This window comes from Phyllostomus discolor, chromosome 10, assembly GCF_004126475.2.
Source record: "Phyllostomus discolor isolate MPI-MPIP mPhyDis1 chromosome 10, mPhyDis1.pri.v3, whole genome shotgun sequence".
NCBI classification, from domain to species: domain Eukaryota; kingdom Metazoa; phylum Chordata; class Mammalia; order Chiroptera; family Phyllostomidae; genus Phyllostomus; species Phyllostomus discolor.
The window spans coordinates 58,769,891-58,792,713 of NC_040912.2; the positions used below are offsets into that span (position 1 = coordinate 58,769,891).

The 22,823-nt window shown below is 38.1% G+C and overlaps 2 protein-coding genes and 1 long non-coding RNA gene across 3 annotated transcripts in view; 2 read left to right on the forward strand and 1 right to left on the reverse strand.

Moving 5' to 3' along the window:
* BLVRA (biliverdin reductase A) overlaps positions 1–22,823 on the forward strand; it is a 150,998-nt gene that overhangs the window by 120,040 nt on the left and 8,135 nt on the right. Inside the window, 1 exon segment of the mRNA XM_028525922.2 lies at positions 6,996–7,103. Within this exon segment, the coding sequence (XP_028381723.1) occupies positions 6,996–7,103 (108 nt within the window).
* On the reverse strand, positions 9,653–22,163 carry LOC118497140. Its single transcript, XR_004899681.1, has 3 exons — positions 21,980–22,163; positions 17,034–17,039; positions 9,653–9,665 (listed from the first exon to the last, which is right to left on the reverse strand). It is a non-coding gene; the product is annotated as an uncharacterized LOC118497140 (long non-coding RNA).
* Positions 19,862–20,783, forward strand: LOC118497139 (developmental pluripotency-associated protein 3-like). The gene has a single exon (XM_036010817.1). It carries the CDS (start codon positions 20,018–20,020, stop codon positions 20,483–20,485), a length of 468 nt encoding a protein of 155 aa, XP_035866710.1. The 5' UTR covers positions 19,862–20,017; the 3' UTR covers positions 20,486–20,783.

The window sequence follows — 22,823 nt, forward strand, 5'->3', positions numbered from 1 at the left end:
AACTTTTTACAGAAATATTTTTAAAACCTTTGTAAAGAAGTGTTCATGCCAATATTTTGATAGGAAAAAATAAAGAAATTGGTACTTAATACTAAGAAAATGGTTAATGGTTAATGTGGTTTATTCATGTAGTGGAATACACTGCACACTCTAAAAATCATGAGGATTGTTATTGTCATAAGAAAAGGCTTAACGCTAAATTCAAAATGCAGATTACAAAACTATATGATGGTATTTAAGTATAAATACAGATGTATAGACAATTTGTTTCATACTAGTTATTTCTTAGTGGCAGTTTGGGTGATTTTTGTATTTTTCTGTATTTTAAAGTTTTCTGTAATTAGCATAATTTGCCTTAGTAATATGGAATAAAATAAATTATTAAATAATTAAGAGTGTAACAGTTTGCACACACAGTATAATCCCTCAAAACAAAAACAATCATATTTTGTTTTTTTTAAGATTTTATTTATTTTTAGACAGAGGGGAATGGAGGGAGCAAAAAAGGGAGAGAAACATAAATGTGTGGTTGCCTCTCACACACCCCCAACTGGGGACCTGGCCCACAACCTAGGCATGTACCCTGACTGGGAATCCAACCACCAGTGACCCTTTGGTTCACAGGCTGGCCCTCAATCCACTGAGCCACACCAGCCAGTGCAGAAGCAAATTTTTAAAAGCTACACATAATTTGAAAAAAAAATCCTAAAAAAGTTTAAATGTTTGATGTAAAGAAAAGGAAGAAAAATCTTAAGACATTTAAGAAAGGGAAAATGTATTTATGTTGTATTCTGTTGTCAGGGCATAGAATTGTATTGTTGCACCAACTCATTTAGTAGGGGGTCTACCCTATAGAATTATAGAGATGAGGATCTCATCTTTAAATAAGAGAGAACTTCTGAGAACCACAACTGTTCAGATATATTTATCCAGAATAGCATTGAAAAGATTCCCAGCATTGACTCATTTAGTTGACTAGTACTTTTCCTCTAAGAATTCAGGTCTAGACAACATGCCCACTTTCAACACTATATGCTTTTTAATATAATACTAGAAGCCAAAGCTAGAGTAATTAGACAAGTAGAAGAAATAAAAGACAGCCATATAAGAGTGGAAAAATTAAAATTGATTATGTTTGTAGATGATAGGATCTTATACATGTAATACCTTAAAGACTCTACTGAAAACTGTTATATTCAATAAAGTTGTAGAATACAGAATCAATATAGAGAAATCGGTTGCATTTTGATACACTGATAATCATATCTGAAAGAGAAATTAAGAAATAAATCCCATTTACAGTATCATCCAAAACAAACAAAAAAACAACTTAGGAATAAATTAAATGAAAGAGGTGAAAGACCTGTGCAGTAGAAACTCTTTAAGACATTGATGAAATGATGAAATCAATCAAGAAGACACAAATATTGGAAATATATCCCATGTTCTTGGGTTGGAAGAACTGATATTGTTAAACTGACCATACTGTCCAAAGCAATCTACAGGTTTAGTACAACCCCTGTCAAAATCCCAATGGCATTTTTCACAGAAATAGATAAAAGAAACTTCTGAAATTTATATAAAACCACAAATACCCCCAAATAGCAAAAGAAATTTAGGGAATACAAAAACAAAGTGTAGGCATCATACATCCTGATTCCAACCTATGTTACAAAGGTATAGTTATCAAAACAGTATGGGTGTTGACATAAAAACAGGCAAACAGCAGTGGAACAAAATATAGAGCCCAGCCACAAGCCCTTTTATTTTTGCCATAGGACACCAAGAACACCCAATAGAGAAAGAGTCTCTTTAGTCAATGCTGTTGGGAAAACTATATTCACATGCAGAAAAATAAACGACCTGATACTCTAACACCAGTTACAAAAATTATCTTGATATGTATCAAAGACAAATGAAGCCATAAAAAAGACTTTCCTGAAACAAACCCCTAGAAGAAAACAGGGACAATCCCTGAGTCCTTGACATTGATTTTGGCAATGATTTATTGGATAAGATCCAAAGTGCACAAGCAATGAAAGCTAAAGTAAACAAATAGGTTTACATTAATTGAAAGCTGCACAGCAGAGGAAACAATAAATTGAATCGGTAACCTACCAAATAAGAAAAGTATATGTATAAATATACATGTAGCAAATATATGTAAGGGGTTATATAGATATATAAGGGGAGATTTATATATGTGTGTGTATATACATATATATGGACATATAAGGAGTTAATGTCTGAAACATAAGGAACTCATAAAACAAATAGCAAAAAGCAAATAATCACATTAGAAAATGGGCAGAAGAATACACATATTTCCAAAGAAGATATACAAATGGCCAACAGATACATTAAAAGCTGCTCAACATCACTTATCATTACATAAATACAATCAAAATCAAAATGAGATATCACCTCACATCTGTATGACTATCATTGAGAAGATAACAAGAGTTGGCATGGATGTGAAGAAAGGGCAACCCTGGTGTGCTGTTAGTGGAAATGTAAATTGATGCACCCACTATGGGAAAGAATATGGTGAGTCTTCAAAATATTAAAAAACAGAACTACCATATGATCCAGCATCCCACACCTGAGTATATATTCAGTGGAATTGACATCAGTATAGTGAAGAGATATATACCCTGTGTTCATTATAGTATTGTTCACACAATAACTGAGAAATGGAAACAATCTAAATGTCCTTCCATGGATGAAAGGGTAAAAAATAATGTGACATATGTGTAAGATCTTTTCAAAGTACCAAATCATGTTATATGAAAAATACAGGCATTTATTGAAGAAGATACAAGAAACGTTGTACATACAACAAAGACACCTCAGTCCCGTTCAAAGTAGGCACCTTGGAACCAAACATGATTCCAATCACCATCAGCTGCTCTGTCATATTTTTCTGAATCTCATCAATGGTCCAAAAATTTCTTCCCTTTCAAATGTGATTTTAGTTTTGGTAAAAGCCAGAAGTTGCAGGGCACCAAATCTGGAGTGTAGGGAGCCCGAGTCACCTGGGTGATTTTGGTGTTTTGCCAGAAAACTCTGCATGAGGTAAGGTGCATGAGCAGGCACATTGTAGTGATTAAGCTGCCAATCACCAGTTGCCCATAGCTGTGGCCCTCTGAATCATCTGAATAGTTCCCACAGAGGAATGTTCAAATTTAAATAAAAATTTGATGAAGATTTGTTGCTCTATTTTCTCAGTCATTTTGAATGTGGTGACCACACAGTACACGTGCTCACTCAATGACACCTGCCACCCCCACTGTCTAGTACAGTGAAGTCGTCATTGTACATACTTGGGCATTCCAGTCCATTCTCCTTGGCTGCCAGGTTATACTGATGGCCACACAAACTTCTTGTTATATTATCAATGGCTGGACTTTTTCCAGACAGACCTCATATATACAGGCTGGGGCAAAAGTATTTTGCAGTAGTTCATATGGAAAATAATACAATGGTTAGTAAATAATAGAATAAACTGTTTCATGTACTCACAACTGTAAGCCTACATTTGCCCCACCCTGTACAAATAGATATTCAGCCACGAGAAAGAAGGAAATTCTTCCATTTATTACAACATTAGATGAACTTGGACTGTGTTATGCTAAGTGAATAAAACCAGAGAAAGACATATTGTATAGTTTCACTTGAATGTGGAATCTAAAAAGATAAAACCCCCAAGATTTTATAGAAACAAAAATCAGAACAGTAGTTGCTTGGGGCTGGGAGGAAGGGAAAATAGGGTGGTATAAGAAAAAGGGTACAAATTTTCCATTATAATTTCTGAAGATGTAATATCATAATGGTAATTATATTTAATAATATGGTATAGTTGCAAGTTGCTGAGAACAGATATTAAGCATTCTTACTACACACACATAAAATGTTGACTGTGAGATGATGGATGTATTAAGTATCTTGATTTTCATAATCATTTCACAGTGTATATGTATATCAAGTCAATAAGTTACATACTTTAAATGTTTACAATTATATTTTCCATTTATTCCTCGACTTAAAAAAAATGAAAAACTAGGGAAATACACAGTTGGCACACTACAATCTAATCATTGGACTTCATTTAAAATTTCCCAGTTTCCTAATGTTATTTATAGCAAAATGATTTAATTTAGAATCACATACAGTTTTCAGTTGTCATGTCACTTTTGTAACGTTCCTAACTTTGGGTGTGCCTGGTGTTTCTTCATGATTGTATTTGGGATATTCACCTTTTATAAGAATATTGTAGAAGTGGTCTTGTGTTCTTTGCATTGCATTCTATCAGGTGCTATTGAATTTCAATTTGTTCATTAATAACGACATTGTTTGATTCAGGTGGTGTTTGGTAGGCTACTCCAATGAAAGCTTATTTCTCCCTTTATAATTAATTATTATTTTGGTGGGAGGTAGTTTGAAACTTGGTAAGTATTATTTGTTATATATTCTGTTTATGTATTTATATTAGTATGGATTCATGGCTTCCTTTCATAATCCATTTTTATTATTTTGATATTCAGTTTTTCATATTTGGTCAATGGGGACCTCTTCATGCTACCTCTTGTCTCATTTTGTTATATTTTTGTTATTCTCTGAGCATTTCTTTGCTTTCTTACATAAAATGGTTTATGTTCATTGTATGCTATTTCTGCCTCAGCCCTACAATTAGACTTTCTTCACAGAGCCATAGTTCACTTAGTGGTGAATGGCATTTTTAATTAATATTTAAACATTTTGAGATATAATTGACATGTAACATATTATCTTCAGGTATACATCATAATTATTTGATATTTGTATATATATAAAGTGATCACCACAATAAGTCTAGTAGTAACATCCATTACTACAAATAATTACAATTTTTCTCCTATGAAACTTTTAAGATTTACTCTTAGCAACTTTTAGATGTACAGGTAAATAATGATTATAGTCACCATGTTGTACATTACATTCCCAAATTTATTTATTTTATAACTGGAAGTTTGTACTTTGTGGTCACCTTTACCTACTTTGCTCATCTGTTACCTCCCATTTCTGGCAACCTCCAGTCCCTTCTCTGTATCTATTAGGGGTTTTTTTGTTTGTTTGTTTTTTGTATGGTGGTGGTGGTTCCTTTGGTTTCAGATTCCACATATAAGGGAAGTCGTATGGTATTTTTTCTTCTCTGTCTGACTAATTTTACTCAGAATAATGCTCTTAAGGTCCATATTGTCTCAAGTGGTAAGTTTTTCTTGTCATCATCAAATAATATATATACATGTACATATACATGTACATACCCGTATATATGAGACCACATTTTCTTTATCCATTCATTCATCAGTGGACACTTAGATTCTTTCCATGTCTTGGCTATTGTAAATAATGCTGCAGTGAACATAACGGTTGCATGTATTTTTTTAAATTAGTGTTTTTCCTTCAGATAAATACCCAGAAGTGGAAGTGCTTGATCATGTAAGTAGTTCTATCTTTAGTTTTCTGAGGAACCTCCATAATGTTTTTTTTCAGTGGCTGCATAAATGTACATTTGCACCAACATTGAAGTAAATGGTATTTTGATGCCAGGATTTGTATGCAAGCCCTGGACACATAGCTCAGTTGGTTAGAGCATTGTCTGTATATGTCAAGGTTGTGGATTTGATACTCAGGCAGGGCACATACAAGAATCAACCAATGACAACAATTGAAAAAAAGGAGTCAACCAATGGATGCATAAATAAGTAGAACAATGGATCAATGTTTCTCCTTCTCTCCAAGAACAATAAGTTGAAAATAAAGGTCGTAAGCTAGGCATGCTCAATAGTTTTGCTTTTTAAATTTTTTTGCTTCTAAGTCCTTTCAGTGAAGTGATCTGGGAATATATGTAAATGAGTATTTGTGCATGTGTGTGCATTTGTGTATATATGTGTATATGTGGTTGCCACATTTATCACAATACAGGATTGAGTGAATGAAAGAAAAATAAAGATGTAGTTGAAAGATACAAAATTTCCTTAGTGACCATGGATATGGATTTCCGTGGATATAGAAATACAGAAATGGAAATATAGAAATGATGCTAGAGAGGATCCAACATACTTTGAAACATAGTTTAACTACACAGATGCCCAAAGTCCCCTCATAAACATGCACGTATGGACAGTTATCCACAGGAGAGAAATTACACTTATTTTAAGAAGCTTTGTTTGCCATTACTTATGGATTAAGGAGTGGTTGGGAAGGATCTTACTCTCCCCCAGGTTGAATTCTCTGGAGTCTCAGAAGACGTTCCTTCCCACTTAGTGAGATGCAAATCAAGCCTAACACATTCTGCATTATTTTCTGTGAATCTGGGTTAAGCAAAAGCTGATATTCCAGGAGTGTTTTCCAGTGACCCAGATTTCTGTTTGTATCAGTGAAAGTGTAAATCATAAACACACTTTGCAGTTAATTCCAAAATAGCTTGGGCGTTTTATGAAATGTCTAGCTTAGAAATGAAAAGGCCACTAAAGCAAAAAAAAAATTTTAAACAGCTTTCCTTTAGAATTCAAAATGTTAGTATTATTAAGGTTTTATCTTTCAACTGAATAATTTAGAAAGTCATCTGGTTCTTCCGATTCATTCAAATAAAGTCTAATTTTAGCTCATCTCCTTTAATCTCAACAATCTTTTCTTATTTTTGTGTCTTAGATTTTTATGCTGCACTGTTCTCTTCTGTCTGGAACAGTCAGCTGTTTCTCAGATATTTGCCTAGTCTCATGCTGTCTTTGAGGCAGGGGGATATTATCTCACTTTCTTAGATTTTTATTCCTGTTGTAATTTTAGAATTGGCAATACCTACAGCTGGCGTATGTAAGACTGTGGTAGTCAACACAGTGGTTTCAAGAGCTGTATGTCCTATGCTGGAGGAAAACAGATTTACACTCTGGGATACACAGCTATGCATAATTGCTCGTGACTGAATTTTTATTCCATTTTTGTGTTGACAGGGAAAGTCTTGCATGAGGAACATATTGAACTTTTGATGGAAGAGTTTGCATTCCTGAGAAAAGAAGTTTCCGGGAAAGACCTGCTGAAAGGGTCTCTTCTCTTTACAGGTCAGTTTTAGGTGGGATCACAGGTCATGTGTAACTGGTGAGGCCAAGATGCCAGCTGAGTTGTTTCCCAGCTCTCTAGGATGTGAGCTTTGATTTCTTTTTACTAAAGATTCTGATTGAGGGCCAGTTTAATTTGTTATGAATCTACAAACAATAAAAATATCATTTTTTCTTTCCTTTTTCAAATGAGATTTAATTGCTCAGGGGGAGTTGGGTACAAAGTGTATTAGAAATCTTAAGCGTAGTTATTCCACTGTTCTAATATGCTAAGTAGAATTTTCCCTCTTGAAATGTTAACAAGCTGGAGATTATTTTTCAACAGTAAGTTGAAACCTCTCTTTCTAAGAAGGGTAGAGGTTAAGGTTCTTGGACAGTAGAACATACCTCTCTTTGTGGAGCAAATGGAATGTGCTAGAACTCTTTTTCCTCCCACAAATTGCAAGGACATTAACTGTGGCCAAAATATTTGATCTACCATATCTTTGGCTATTTAGTTTATATTGGTAATTCTTTGAGCACTTCCATTAGTAATAGGAAATGAGCATTCTGGAGCCTTCTACTCTCAAAGTCACCTGTGGATGACTCCTTATCTGACTACCTTCCTGCTTTTTATTTCTTTAATGAAACCGTGACATGGTTTGGCATTTTTTTTTACGTTTCTCCATTACATATCTACGTGAAATCAGATTTTATTCATATACGTTAGCCATGATAATATTACATAAATGATAGAGTACTGTATATAGGAATTCATACCATTTTCTCGTTAGACACTAAAGAGATTTGCGACAGTGTAGAACAATGTCACCTCAGTGGATTTGTTTCTGTTTAGAAAAATATGTATACTTTCATGAAAAAAATACTTTTTGTATCATATGAGGGGGGAACCGCCCCCAAAATAGGAATTATCTCATTGAGGGTAGGCCTCTTGTGGCTTCCTATGCTAGGTGAGTGTTCTAAGAACCCATCTGTATCAGTGTACCAGCTGGCATTGTTATGAGAGACTGTTCAGCTTCAGTGAATTTTTTTTTGAAGACTCTTTCATTGTGTTTGCTTATTTCATGAAGGGTGATTTACTAGCACACCTGCCCACACTGCACTGACTGTTCAGCAGTTTTTGAACAAAACCGGCATAACTCCCATGCCCCACCACCCTCCCTATTCACTGTATCTTGCCCTAAGTGACATTTTTGTGTTTCCCTGGATGAAAAAAAGTCCTCAAAGGGAAACATTTTGCCAGTGTCGGAGAGGTGAAACAAAAAAACAACAGAAGCACTAAAGGCATTAAAATCAATGAGTTCAAAAACTGATTCAAGCAATGGAGAAAGATGGCTCGATAGGTGTATTGCATCGATTGGAGAACACTTTGAAGGTGACTGAAGTTTAAACATGTAATAATAAATGCACAATTTTTCATATATAAATTCTGGGTTTTGGGGATCCACTTTGTATGTTCTTTTCAAATTTTTATTTATTTTCTTGTTTTATTTATTGGGGTGACATTGGCTCACAAAACCATACAGTTTTCAATTGTACAACTCAAAGAACATTGTGTACACACTGCATCATGTGCCTGTTGCCCAGAGCAAAGTCTCTTTCTGTCCTCATTTATCCCTTCTTTGCTCACTGCCCACCACATTCCCTTTCCTCTATCACCACAGTGTTGTCTGTGTCTATGTGATGTGTATGTATACATTTATATGCATATTATATGTGTAGTTTTTTTAATTTCTTCACCTTATTTCTTTTAGACTCCCAACCCTTCCTCCCCACCCCAACAGCTGTCAGTCTGTTCCATGTGTCCATGGCTATTTCTGTTTTGTTTGTCAGTTTATTTTTCTCATTAGATTTCCACGTATAGGTGATATCATATGGTATTTGTATTTCTCTTACTGGCTTATTTTACTTAGTATAATAATCTCCAGGTTCATCCATGCTGTCCCAAAAGGTGAGATTTCCTCTTTACAGCCAAGTAGTATTCCATTGTGAAAATGTACCACACTTTTTTATCCACTCATATACTGATGGGCACTTGGGCTGTTTCCAGATCTTGGCTATAATTATAAATAATGGTGTAGTGAACATAGGGCTCCTTATTTTCTTTTCAATTGGTTTTTCAGGATTTTTAGGATGTATTCCCAGAAGTGGGATTGCTGAGTCAAAAGGCAATTTCATTTTTAATTTTTTGAGGAAACTCCATACTGATTTCCATAGTGGTTGCACCTGTCTGCATTCCCACTGACAATGTGTTACAGTTCTCTTTTCTCCACATCCTTGCCAGCACTTAACAGTGTGTTGATTTACTAATGATAGTCATTTTTTTCTTTTTTAAGTATATTTTATTGATTATGCTATTACAGTTGTCCAATTTTTTTTTCTCTCCTTTACCCACCTCCATCCTCCACTCCCCTCCCTCTAACATTCCCCTCCCTTTAGTTCATGTCCATTGGTTGTGCATAAAAGTTCTTCGGCTTCGCCATTTCCTATACAATTCTAAACCACCCCTGTCTATTTTGTGCCTATCAGTTATGCTTCTTATTCCCTGTACCTTTTTTCCCCATTCTTCCTTCTCTCTCCCCACTGATAACCCTCCATGTGGTCTCCATTTCTGTTATTCAGTTACTGTTCTAGTTGTTTGCTTAGTTTTTGTTTTTGTTTTTCTTATGTTCAGTTGTTGATAGCCATTTTTTTTTAAATATGTTTATTGATGGTCTGGCATTGTTAAAGTGAAAACCTTCCATCTCTTTATGAGTTTTCAGAATATACAATGGAACCTCATTTCAAAATCTATCTTTATCATTTAAAATAAGGTAATGAGAATTGTGGCAACAAATAATAATAATATCCATTAATCTATGCAAGGAACTGTGCTAAGTATGTGGCATGCATTATTTCATTTAATGCATATGTTGATAAATACTTCATAGAATTAGAATATGCATGAACATGAAATAATATATGATACCTTTCAGCTTTTGTTTTTCTTTCTCATTTTACATGACTATTCAGGGTATTTTTTGTTCCATATAAATTTTAGGATTATTTGTAGAAAATGTGGCATTTTGATTGGGATTTCATTGAATTTGTAAGTTACTTTGGGTAGTGTGGACATTTGAACGCTGTTAATTCTATCTATTCATGAGCATGGTGTATGCGTGCTTGCATTTATTTCTGTCTTCAATTTCCTCAGTGTCTTATAGTTTCCTTTGGTTAAATTTATTGCTAGGTATGTTATTCTTTAGATGTAATGTTTTTGAATATAAATTGGATTGTTCTGATAGTTTGTTATTGGTATATAAAATGCAATCAATTTGTGAATATTAATTTTGTATCCTGTAAATTACTAAATTCATTTATCAGTTCTAATAGTTTTTTTCACTTTTATGTACTTTTTATTTACATAAGTATACATCTCAAAGTTGCTTGAATTTTGGAAAGTTCTGTGATCATTTCATGCAAGTAAAATTTGTGTAGAGTACAAATTAAACACAGTTTTATTTATTTTTTATTGTTTTTGTAATTGTTTTATTGTTATTCAAATACAGCTGTCTCCATTTTTCCCCCACCATGCCCCCCCCGTCCAACTCATCTCCACCTCCATCCCTGGAACCTTCCCCCTTTGGCTTTGTCCATATGTCCCTTGTACATGCCTTGATGGCCCTTACCATATTTTCCACCATTATTCCTCTGCCCCCTCCCCTCTGGTTACTGTCAGTTTGTTCTTTATTTCAATGTCTCTGGTTATATTTTGCTTGCTTGTTTGTTCTGTTGATTAGATTCTGCTTAAAAGTGTGATCATATGGTATATGTCTTTCACCACCTGGCCTATTTCACTTAGCATAATGCTCTCCAGATCCATCTAATAGTTTTTTGTGTGTGTGGAGTATTTATATAGTATTATGCTATCTGCAAATAATGAGAGTGTTACATCTTCTCTTCCAATTGCATACCTTCATTTATTTTTCTTATCTGATTGCTATGACTAGGACCTGCAGTACTATGGTGAATAAAAGTCACGAAAGTCATTATTCGTGTCTTGTTTCAAATCTTAAGAAAAACACTTTCATTGCTGAGTCTGTTGGTAGCTGTGGGCTTGCCATATGAGATCTTCATTATGCTGAGGTATTTTCTATCTAGTCCCACTTTGTTGAAAGTGTTTATGACAAATGGATGCTGGATTTTGTCAAATTCTTTTTTGCAACTATTGGTATTATTATATGATTGTTATCTTGTGTCTTTATGTGGTGTATTATGTTAATTGATTTGCGGATATCAAACCATTCTTGCATCCCAGGAATATATGCCACTAGATCATGGTTTATGACCTTTTTACCATATGGCAGAATTTGGATTGCTGAATTATCATTGAGTATTTCTGCAAATGCTGATTCCTGGGAGAGTGGGTTTGTGTATGTTCCAGTGGGTCTCTCCAGCGAACTCTTCTGTGAGGCTGGGAGTTTCTCCCACTACCGCAACCCCACAGGTTTTTTCAGTCAGAGGTTTTGAGGTTTTATTTCCCCACACTGGATCCCCGGGTTATGCAGTCTGTCTGGCTGCCCAGTTTTTCTCCTGGTTTATCCACATGCAAATATGGGACCTCCTGCTCTGCAAGCCGCCACCTCACGCAGTCTGCTAGCTGCTGCCTTGCCCACCCTGGTCCTCTAGCCACTGCCTTGCCACAAGTCCTCTCTACCCCAGCTGCCCATCTCTACTCCTCCTACCAGTCTGAATGAATGTTTTTTTCTTTAACTCCTTCATTGTCAGACTTCCATACGGGTTGATTTTCTGGCATTTCAGGTTATTTTTTGTTTTCAAATTTGTTGTCCTTCTTTTGGTTGTGAGAGGATGCAAAGTGTACCTACCTATACCTCCATCTTGGGCAGAAAACCCCAATTTGTACTTCTGAATTCCCTCACTCCTTCATCCATTCTCCCGCACCCCCCATCTCATTTGGCAACTATCTAGTAACTAACTAACTTTTCTCTTGCTGCTTTTAAGATTCTCTCTTTCTTTAACCTTTGGCATTTTAATTATGATGTGTCTTGGAGTGGCCTCCTTGCATCCATCTAGTTTGGGCCTCTCTGTGCTTCCTGGACTTGCATGCCTATTTTCTTCCTCAAATTAGAAAAGTTTCTTTCACTGTTGTTTTTTCTTTTAGATAGATTTCCAATTTCTTGCTCTTTTTCTTCTCCTTCTGGCACCCCTGTGATGCAAATGTTGGGCCTCCTGAAGTTGTCCCAGAGGCTGCTTATACTAGTCTCATGGTTTTGGATTTTTTTTTCATCTTGTTGTTCTGATTGGTTGTTTTGGTTCCTTATGTTCCAAATCATTGATTTGATTCTCGGCTTCATCCACTCTACTGTTATTTCCCTGTAAATTGCACTTGATTTAAATTAGTGAATCCTTCATTTCTGACTGGATCTTTTTAATGCTGCTGAGGTCCTCACTAAGTTCCTTGAGCATCCTTATGACCAGTGTTTTAAACTCTGCATCTGATAGATCACTTATCTCCATTTTGTTTAGTTCTTTTTCTGGAGTTTTGATCTGTTGTTTAATTTGGGCCACGTTTCTTTGTCTCCTTGTTTTGACAGCCACCCTGTGTTGTTTGTGTATTAGGTAGAGCTGCTTTGACTCCATGTCTTGGTATTGTGGTCTAATGTAGTAGGTGTCCTGTAGGGTCCAGTGGCAGAGCCTCCCTTATCACCCAAGCTGGGCACTCGAGGTGTGTACTTTGTGTGGGCTGAGTACACCCTCCTCTTGTAGTTCAGCCTTGGTTGCTGTTGGCAGGTGAACAGGAGGAATTTATTCAGGCCAGTCAACTGCAAGGATTGGCTGGGACCACAGATCACCAACCTCCACCCTCCATGAAGGATTAGCCTTGCAGCAGCAGGGAGGTGGTGCCCCACCATGGTCTGTAGCTATCCACTGGGTGCACTGGCCCTGGTTTTCCCAGTTGGTACAGATTAATGTAGTTCCCACCTGTGTTTTGCCAGGGGTACCCCACCTGTGCTATAAAGCAATCTGACATGCCTGGTACTTGTGCTGAACTTAGAGATTCTCAGGCAAACCAAGCTGTGAATCTAATCTGGCTGCTGCTGGTGCCAGGCCTGTGGCTCACTAAAGCTACCTGTCACTTTTTTGATAGGATTTGGGAAGTTTTGAAGCATGAGTCAAGGCCAGCCATTCATATGGAAAAGCAGTTTGGTCAGGCGTGTAATTTGAGCGGGGCAGAGTCTCCGAGGATCTCCAAGATGGATCAAACAGTGTTAGCCAGGTTGATGGAATCTCAGATATGGCACCAGCCAACTGACTTTGTTTGGGGAGGATTTAGCAAAGGGGCAGTAGCCTCTGCTTGCCCTGATGCCAAGGAGAAACACTTCAGTTTCTCCCTGTGTACCACTAGTACCTTTCAAGTTGCTACCCCGGTGCTTGAGCTCAAGGGAGTGAGTCTGAGTAGGTGAGTCCACGTGTGGCTTCTTGAAGAGGAACTGCTTGGGCTCCAGAAGTTTCTTCCACGGACACAGTTCCCTCTGTTTTTTTGCAGCCAGAAGTTGTGGGACATCTTTTCCTAGCACTGGAATCCTGGGCTGGGGGGCCTGCTATGAGTCTGGGACTCTTCACTCCCAAGATATCCCTCCTGAATTTTTATCCACCACACATGGGTGTGGGACCAGCCTGTTCTGTATCTGCACCCCTACTACCAGTCTGGATGTAGTTCCTTTAATTCTGTGGTTGTCAGACTTCCATTTAACTTGATTTCTGACAGGTCTGAGTGATAGTTCTATATTTTAGTTGTAATTTTGATGTGGTTGTGTGAAGAGATGAGCCATGTCTGCCTATGCTGCCTTCATGACCTGAAGTCTCTCTGTTTCTTCTTTATTCAGTCTGGAAAGATTGTTTGTATGAATTTAACCATTTCTGCCACAGTGTCTAATTTGTTGGCATATAATTTTTCATGGAATTTTCTTACAGTCTGTTGTAATTCTGTAGTGTCAGTTGTCACTTGACTTTTTTCATATCTAATTTTATTTATTTGGGTTTTCTCTATTTTTCCCTAGATGAGTTTGTTAAAGATTTATCAATTTTTAAAATCTATTTAAAGAACCACCTCTTGGTTGCATTGATCGTTTGTATTTTTTCTTTAGACTATATTTCTTTTACTGCTATTCTGGTCTTTATTATCCCCTTTTTTCTGTTCATGTTGGCCTTTGTTTGTTTCTCTTTTTATAGTTTCTTAGATGTAAGTTTAGATTGTTTACTTGAGATTCTTCTTGCTTTTTGAAATAGCCCTGTATTACTCTATGTTTTCCTCTTAGAAGTACTCTGACTCTGTCCCATATATTTTAGGTGAGTGTTTTTATTTTTATTTGTCTCAAGGTATCTTTTTATTGTTTCCTTGATCTTGCTGTTAACCCATTCATTGTTTATTAGCAGGTTACTTAGCCTCTGTGTGTTTGTGTGTTTTTAGGTTTTACTTGTAATTGATTTCTAGTTTCATACCAAATTGTAATAGGAAAAGATGCTTGATGTGATTTCATTCTTAAATTTTGGGGGACTTATTCTGTGGCCTAATTATGCGGACTCTGTCCAGTGGGGTCTGTATGTTGTGAATGCAACAAACAAATTCACACAGACTGCAGAAGTCCTGTGGAGAAAAAGGGATGGCATGGCCACTCTCAGAGAGTGCCTCAATGCTTGCCTTGACAGGCTTTTATTGTTTTTCTAATAGCATACATTGAACAGAGTTCTCATTCATTATGCTCAGGTTTACTTTAGGTGATTACTTTTTACAGATAACAAAAGAAAGTATGTTACTGATTACTTCTTACATATTAACAAGAAAAAAAATGTTGCAAATGCAAGGGAACGATAGGAGTGATTGGTCTGGTTACACTCTGTCCTTGGGAGAATTAGCACAGACTTCAGGAAATTACTTTAAAGATATGCAGTAAACATTTGCTGCTTCAACTCAGGGTGAGGGAGTTTTAAGTTTTAACAAGAGCAAGCTTGAAAGCAGCCTAGGTATAATGCAGGCCTGGTTTCCCATGGGAAAGCTGATCCATGGGTTTGGCTTCCTGTGTGCCAACTCGCACGTATCATTTTCCAATAGGGCTGGGCTACCTTTGGCATTCCATGTGGGTAGGTTCCTTATACTTATCCCCTTGTTTTCAGTTAGGACTGCCACAAAGCTTGCTACTAGCTTGTCTCTTACACGACCCTGGGAAAATGATTTACAAAGGTATCAAAGTATACAAAGCATTATTTGAATCAGTAAACAACTAGCGGTTCCAAAGACCCTCATTCTTAGGTTAAGTCCATCAGACCAATTTTTGGGGTTTAGCCAGCCAAGATTATCATGAAGGGTTTGAAAACCTCCTGCTTGGTTAACTATTGAATGTCCTGCAACTGCTGATGCAGCTCTAGTTGCAATTTATCAGTTTGTCCCTTTAAATTGGTAGAAAAAGCCCCTCTTAGGTGATGTTGAATATCACTCCAGGAGTACTGGCTGGAATTCCACTTCAAGGGGGTGACACATAGCTTGGAGAAGTCTGGATCAGGAGAGTTCAATGGAGTGGAGATGGGTCGTGGCTGGGGAAGACTTGTCTATGATATGGCTTCAGCCTCTTCGCCGGCAGCTCTAAAGGTCCTTCTGGAGAGTAAACATAAATGTACCCTCTTCCCCAAGTTAATAGCTCAACTGGGCCTTCCCATCTTTCATCTCTTAACGGGTCTTTGTATAAGACCAAGGGGTGCAGGACTGCAGGCCTGTTTTGTACAAAGTATCTGTCTATGGGTGACTTTAAATTATTATCACAATTCAAAAAATTTTATGTATATATTGCTATCATGGTTAAATTTCTGGGAGATGTTTCCTGGCTCCCCTTTTTTTTTGTTTGTTTAGTAATGTTTTAAAGATCTGGTGAGTTCTTTTAACAATTGCTTGACCCTTGCTTAACCTGTAGGATTATAGGGGTGCCTGCTTTATGCTGAATTCCCCATTTTTCTAAGAAAGCCTGAATGGTTTGTGCAATATATCCTGGGCCATTGTTACTCTTGATTTCTTGTGGATGGCCTAAGTGGCTGAAGGCCTCCAGCTCTAACACTCTGCTGATTCTCCAGTGAGGGGAGGGGCTTATAGAGCACCTGAGTCAGTGTCTTCATGGAAAGACAGGCCCCTTGCTGTTTCTGCAAGCTGCAGTGAGTTTGAGCAGAGTTAATTACTCTATTGTTCTCAGGACCTGGTAGTTCCTAGGTCTAGGATTAACATCTGTTTGTCAGATCATTCGAGGTTGCAACCCTCTGGGGTTAATGCCAAGAGTAGGGTGATTTGCATTCTGCGTACAGTGAGGAAGTTTCTGCCCCAGATATTAAGTGGGGCAGGGAAGCTGTACGGCTGAATTCGTCCTACTTGCCTATCCAGACTCAAACATTTAAGAGTCTACATAATTTTTCAGGACTGGGAAATGCCCCCTCTTTCAGTTATAGAAATGTAAACAAAATAGAAATCTCTTTTTCAAAACTAATCACACTGGCAGCCTCCCACAGTGTGCGGGCTGTTGTTGTCTCTTACCTTAGGAATGACCTGGGGGAACTCCCCTTCTTGATGTGCTGTCTGTGTTGCGTGGGTCACCGGCCAGCAGTGATTACGGAACGCTGCGGATGGCTCGACGAAAAACACGCGAGAAAAAAACATGCACAGAGACAAACTAGTTTCTGTGGGGAAGTAGGGACGAAATGGCCACCCCTTCTAGTGAGGAGTGCCCTGATTTACTGTCCATACCTGCTTTTATTGGGCTCATTTTGCATAATAATTCAGGTAAAGTACAGTACTTATCAGGGGGAAGTAAGGAACTATAGAAAACAAGGAACTCTGCTGGTCTATTTTGAGTCGGGGTCAAAGAGCTGTAAGACTTTGAGGAACAAACTAACTTCCTCCTTGGACCCCTCTCATTCAACTGAGAGCATTCTAAACAAAGAAGGTTTCACAGTAATTTACATATTCTTTCTTAGGCCTGATCACCCCGGGAATCCGCCCTTTTCAGCACAGAGCTGCACCACCCTGTCATTGTTCCAGGCTTAGGTGGAGCAAGGGAACTAAGACAACCAAGAGATAAGGAGATTTTCTTCCAGATGGTGAGAACTCAGGCTATGTCAAAGCCGAGGAGCGAGGGTCCATCACCCCCTTTTGCTGCAGCCCCCCAAGTCCTTCTTTTGGGGGGCCTCCCAAAGTGATCGTGCCTGTCTTAGGTCGTTCCCCCCATGGGGAATCTTACCTGTCTTTGGCTAACCGACCAAGCTTTTTGGGGTTCAGTTATGAAGAAAGCAGCAGAAGCAGCATTCCTGCCAGGGAGATAAGCTTTTGTCTCCTTGCTGGCTTACGGTTCCAAGGGTGTTCCCTTAGCCTTAGCCTAGGCCGGGGTTTCAGCTTCTGATACCAGCCAGGGCGGTTCCCAACAGTCTGAGCCAGTTCTACATCTGCTGCTAGGTGCTTTGTGGAACTGCACCCCAGGGGCGGACCCGGTGGGCCAGGACCTGCGCCCCGTGCCAGGCATGGGGGAAGGTTGCTCTCTCAAGCACAGGGAGGAGGGGAGGAGAGGGGTCCAACCCCGCTTCCACCGCTGCTGCCTGTCCTTAGTAGTAGAGATCCCGCCCCACCACACCAAGCATGCATGCACCAGCACTCATCAGGTGTAGCTGTGATGCCTGTTGCAGCTTGGGCAACCCATGGGAAGGGCCCGACTGGTGTCCAGAGTCACCCCAGCCACCATCCCATAGGTGCCTTCTCTTTTTGTCTAAACTTTCATGATTATGAGGGCTTCTCTGCCCTGCTTTTTCCTGTATTTCCAAAACTAAAGATTCCTTATCTGGGAGACATTCAGCACCCTTACAAAGCTGCTGAATTAGCCTAAAACATTGCTCCTATTCCTCAGAGAGCCTGTTCCCCGTGGTTGACAAATTTTAGAAACCTTTAAAGAAATTCCTCAACAAATGAAAGAACCTTCTCTGAAATTCTTCCAGCCACAAGCAAGGCATTTATGAAACCAGTTTCAGTTTCGCCCTTAGTCTATCTGCATCCTTCAATCCTGTTTCTTGGTAGTGAGGCGAGTGTAGTGGGTTGAAACGTGTTGCTGGTGAAAGACAGTCAGGGAGTGCTGTCGGGTATTCTGGGTACTGTAACCCCACTTGTGGGTCTCTGGTCCTTCCCCAAGTGTTTAGGACTGTGATGGGGGACTTGAAGCATTAGGTGACCACCCTTTATATCGCACTTTCCTGGGTGAGCCACAAGTTATATTAAATTGTTTTGGAGGTCCTTATGAGGCCCCTGCATGTCTCAGGAATTGATCCCAGAAACCTCCCAGGGGAGGAAATGCCTTTTGTCTTCAGAGCTCAACAAATGCTAAAAACTGTCATACAAAACCCATGACTAATAGTAAATTCTTCTGGAAAGCAATATTTGGAGTTCGGTCGAAACCAAAACACTCATTCACTATTGCTTTTCCTTTTCCTCTGGGTAGACACAGGGAAGAGGCAATATTGAAAGGACCACAAGAGGCAGCTTGAAAGAAAGAATTTGCTGAGATGCTTATAAATAGCCCAGTAACTAGTTGCTGTCTTTAAAGCTGATTAAAGGGAAAGTCTTTGCTCTTTCTCCCAAGCCTAGACCTAGCTGGGGGTTGTACCACAGGGATGGGCTTGTGAGTGTTTCTACAGTGTGCCTCTAGTTGCATGGATTTTTGCTTGCGGCTGTCGGTAAACCTAGTGGTCTTTCCCGGTCCACTTTTCAGATTACCCTCTCACGGGTGTCTTCTAGTGGCAAGCGCCCTTGTAGCTCTTAATTGCTTGACCCGTGCCTGTGAGATGGCAGCAAATACTTGGGAGAGAGAGCAAGGCTTCTGCTTACTAAAGAGGGTACAGATGCAAAGTGGACACAAGAGAGGGTGACCTTGGAAAAAATCCCTTTTCCTCTGAAATCCACAACACCCTACAATCTTACCAAAAAGCACTCAGTGTTGCCTGCCCTTACCTGAGTTGATGCTCCCACTCCAACCAAGTTGGAATGTTGTCCACAATGACGGCTCTCAGCCCTGGGTCCGTTCCTGGCACCAGGTGATGCACCCTCTGTCCAGTGGGGTCTGTATGTTGTGGATGCAATGAACAAATTCACACAGACTGCGGAAGTCCTGTGGAGAAAAAGGGATGGCATGGCCACTCTCAGAGAGAGAGTGCCGCAACTCTTGCCTTGACAGGCTTTTATTGGTTTTCTAATAGCATACATTGAACAAAGTTCTCATTCATTATGCTCAGGTTTACTTTAGGTGATTACTTCTACAGATAACAAAAGAAAGGATGTTACTGATTACTTTCTACAGATTAGCAAGGAAAAAATGTTGCAAATGCAAGGGAACAATAAGAGTGATTGGTCTGGTTACATTCTGTCCTTGGGAGAATTAGCACAGACTACAGGAAGTTACTTTAAAGATATACAGTAAACATTTGCTGCTTCAACTCAGGGTGAGGGAGTTTTAAGTTTTAACAAGAGCAAGCTTGAAAGCAGCCTAGGTATAATGCAGGCCTGGTTTCCCATGGGAAAGCTGATCCATGGGTTTGGCTTCCTGTGTGCCAACTTGCACGTATCATTTTCCAATAGGGCTGGGCTACATTTGCCATTCCATGCAGATAGGTTGCCTATAGCCTAGTACCAGGTACATCCTTGAAACTGTTTCACGTTTACTTCAAAAGAATGTATATTCTGGCTCTTTCACGTTTCGTTGGAGTCCACGGGTTCTCTCGCTCTTTCTAGGCTATAGCGTCCTTTCCCAGCTACTTTGTAGCAGTTGGAGAGTTCTGAGTATCACCATCTACTGAACTCTTTGGGGAAATCTTAGGACCTTCAGGCTGTGACTAGACATCCAATGGACTCACCGAACTTTAACCCAACCTGGACCCTGGAGCCTTTTCAGATGAGTGATGAAAGATGTTTCGCTGACGCTCAAGCTCTCTCACAACTACTAGCAAGGAACCTTCGTAAACTGACCCTCGACCCTAGTATCCAACTGTCTCCCCTGCCACCAGAAAGTTCACCTGAAAAGCAGGAGAGAGGAAAAAGCGTACAGGGCCCTGGGCTGGGGCTGAGTCAAAGTGTGCTCTACGAAAGGAGGCGTGGAGTGAGGACATTGGCGAGTATCCGGAAAGAAAGGATGCGAAGGATGTTACAAGTTATTAGATTCCACACCCTGTCTCTGCTTAAAAAAACCCCAGAGGAGAGGAAACATGAGATTGAAGAAAGAGCCAGAAAATTTAGATGCACCTGTCATTACTGCCTAGTTCATGGAGATCCTTCTGATAATGTTAACTTGGAGAATAATTACGAGATGGAGTAGATCTAGCCACAAGCCTTATTCTTGTAGTTTTGGCTTTTTGCTGATAATTTTAAGGTCATTATGTACCAGCTTAGGAAAGCTACTCTATGTACTAGGATAGACTGTAGACCAATATTTTGATAGCCTATGATAGAAGTTCTGTGATGTCCTTTTCTTGCATCTTTTTCTTGTCTACCTCAATGCCACTAACTTAAAGGGAATCTATGTATGGGTAGTTTGTACTTGAATGACTTCAATATATTTCAGTTCCTTTTTTTATTTGACCCAAGGGAGTACTAATAGGTCTTGAGTGTCATTGTTGTGTTTTAAAAGCCAGTAACTTGTGCAGAAGAAAATGTTTAAAAAAAAAAAAGGGGGTGGTTTGGCTCGAGCATGATTGGCTCAGGGTGTATTGACTAGATTCTCTTGTTTTCAAAAATTTGGATTGTAATAAATGTTTCCATGTGCTATTTCAATTTTTAGTAGCAAATAAATGAATAAATGTGCACATAAGGTATCTTATTAAAGTTTGAGGCATATTTGAAAAAAAAAAAAAAGAATGTATATTCTGCTGCTTTGGTGTGAAATGCTCTAAAGTTGTCAATTAAATTTAATAGTTTAATGTGTCATTTAAAGTCAGTATTTTCTTGTTTATTTTCTGTTAGGATGATCTATCCATTGATGTCACTGAGGTATTAAATTCCCCTTATATGACTGTATTACCACTTATCTTTCCCTTTATGTGTATCAATATTTGCTTTTTATATTTAGGTGCTTCTATGCTGGGTGCATAGGTTCTTACAAGGGTTATATATTTTTGTTGGATTGATCTTCATATCATTATGAAATTTCCTTCTAGTCTCTTTTTATAGACTTTATTTAAAATCGATTATTTGTTGGATTGATCTTATCATTAAGAAATTTCCTTCTTAGTCTCTTGTTGTAGGCTTCTTTTATAGACTTTATTGCTGTGTCTGATAATTAAGCATTGCTACTTTAGCTTTTTAAATTCCATTTGCATGAAATATCTTTCCCATGCCTTTACTTTCAGTCTGTGTATGTCTTTTGATCTAAAAGTGTGTGTCTTATAAACAGCAAATATATGGGTCTTGTTTTCTCATCCCTCCTTCCACCCTTTATATTGACTGTGGCATTTAATCCATTTACATTTAAAGTAATTACTGATAGGTATGTAGTTATTACCATTTTTGTTATTTACATTTTCACTATTGTTTTCCTTCTACTTAAATCCCTTTAATGTTTTTTGTAATACTGGTTTTGTGGCAATGAGCTTTTTATTATTTTCTTGTCTGGAAAACTCTATCTTGCCTTCAAATCTATATTATAGCCTTGCTTGGTAGAGTACCTTAATTGTAGGTCTTTGCTTTTTTTCACTTTGATTATTCTGCGACTGTCATTTCTGTCCTATGTATTTTCTGTTGAAAAATTAGCTGACAGCCTTATTGGAACTCTCTTGTAGATAACTACCTGTATTTTTTGGACTATAAGACGCACCCCTCGCCCCAAATTTGGGAGGAATAATGATTATTAATGCTGTTGTGGAGTTCTGTTTACTTTTACATTGGTGAAATATTATGTTATTTATGTTATTAAATATTTTACCACATTTTTTGCTTCAAAATATTTTTTCCTGTTTTCTTCCTCTAAAACCTAGGTGTGTCTTATGTTCCAAAAAATACAGTAACTCTTTCTTCCTTGCTGCTTTTAAGATTCTTTCTTTGTCTTTAATTTTTGGCACTTTAATTATGATTTGTCCACACCTGGGCCTTTTAAGATTAATTTTGTTTGGGACTTTCTGTGCTTCTTGAAGTTGTATGTGTATTTCCTTTACCAAGTTAGAAAAGTTTTCTATAATTATTTCTTCAGTTAAATTTCAGTCTTTTGCTATCTTCTCTGTATGCTTCCTCTATGATGCAAATGTTGGTATACTTGATGTTGTCGTAAGGTCTCCTTATCCATCCTTATTTCATTTTGGGTGGGCTTTTTTTGTTTGTTTGTTTGCTGTTCTGATTGGATGTTTTAACCTATCTTGTTTTCCTAATTGCTGATTTGAACCTCTGCTTCTTAATCTGTTGATCCTTCCAATGTGTTCAATTCTGTTATTGTATTCTTCATTATTGACTGGTTTGTTTTTGTATATTTTCTGTCTTCCTTTTTATGTTTACTATCTTTTTTGTTGGAGTTCTGATTGAGTTTACTATTCCCCTAAGTTTGTTGAACATCCTTATAACCAGTGTTTTGAACTCTGCATCTGTTAGATTTTCAGCCTTCATTTAAGTTCTTTTTCTGGAGTTGTTACGGAAAAGAGGACTCAGACGGCCTGGGAGTTTACGAAGTG

Bases quoted from the DNA above. Each gene is read 5' to 3' on its own strand.
- LOC118497139 (XM_036010817.1), top strand. From the start codon at position 20,018: ATGGACTCACCGAACTTTAACCCAACCTGGACCCTGGAGCCTTTTCAG.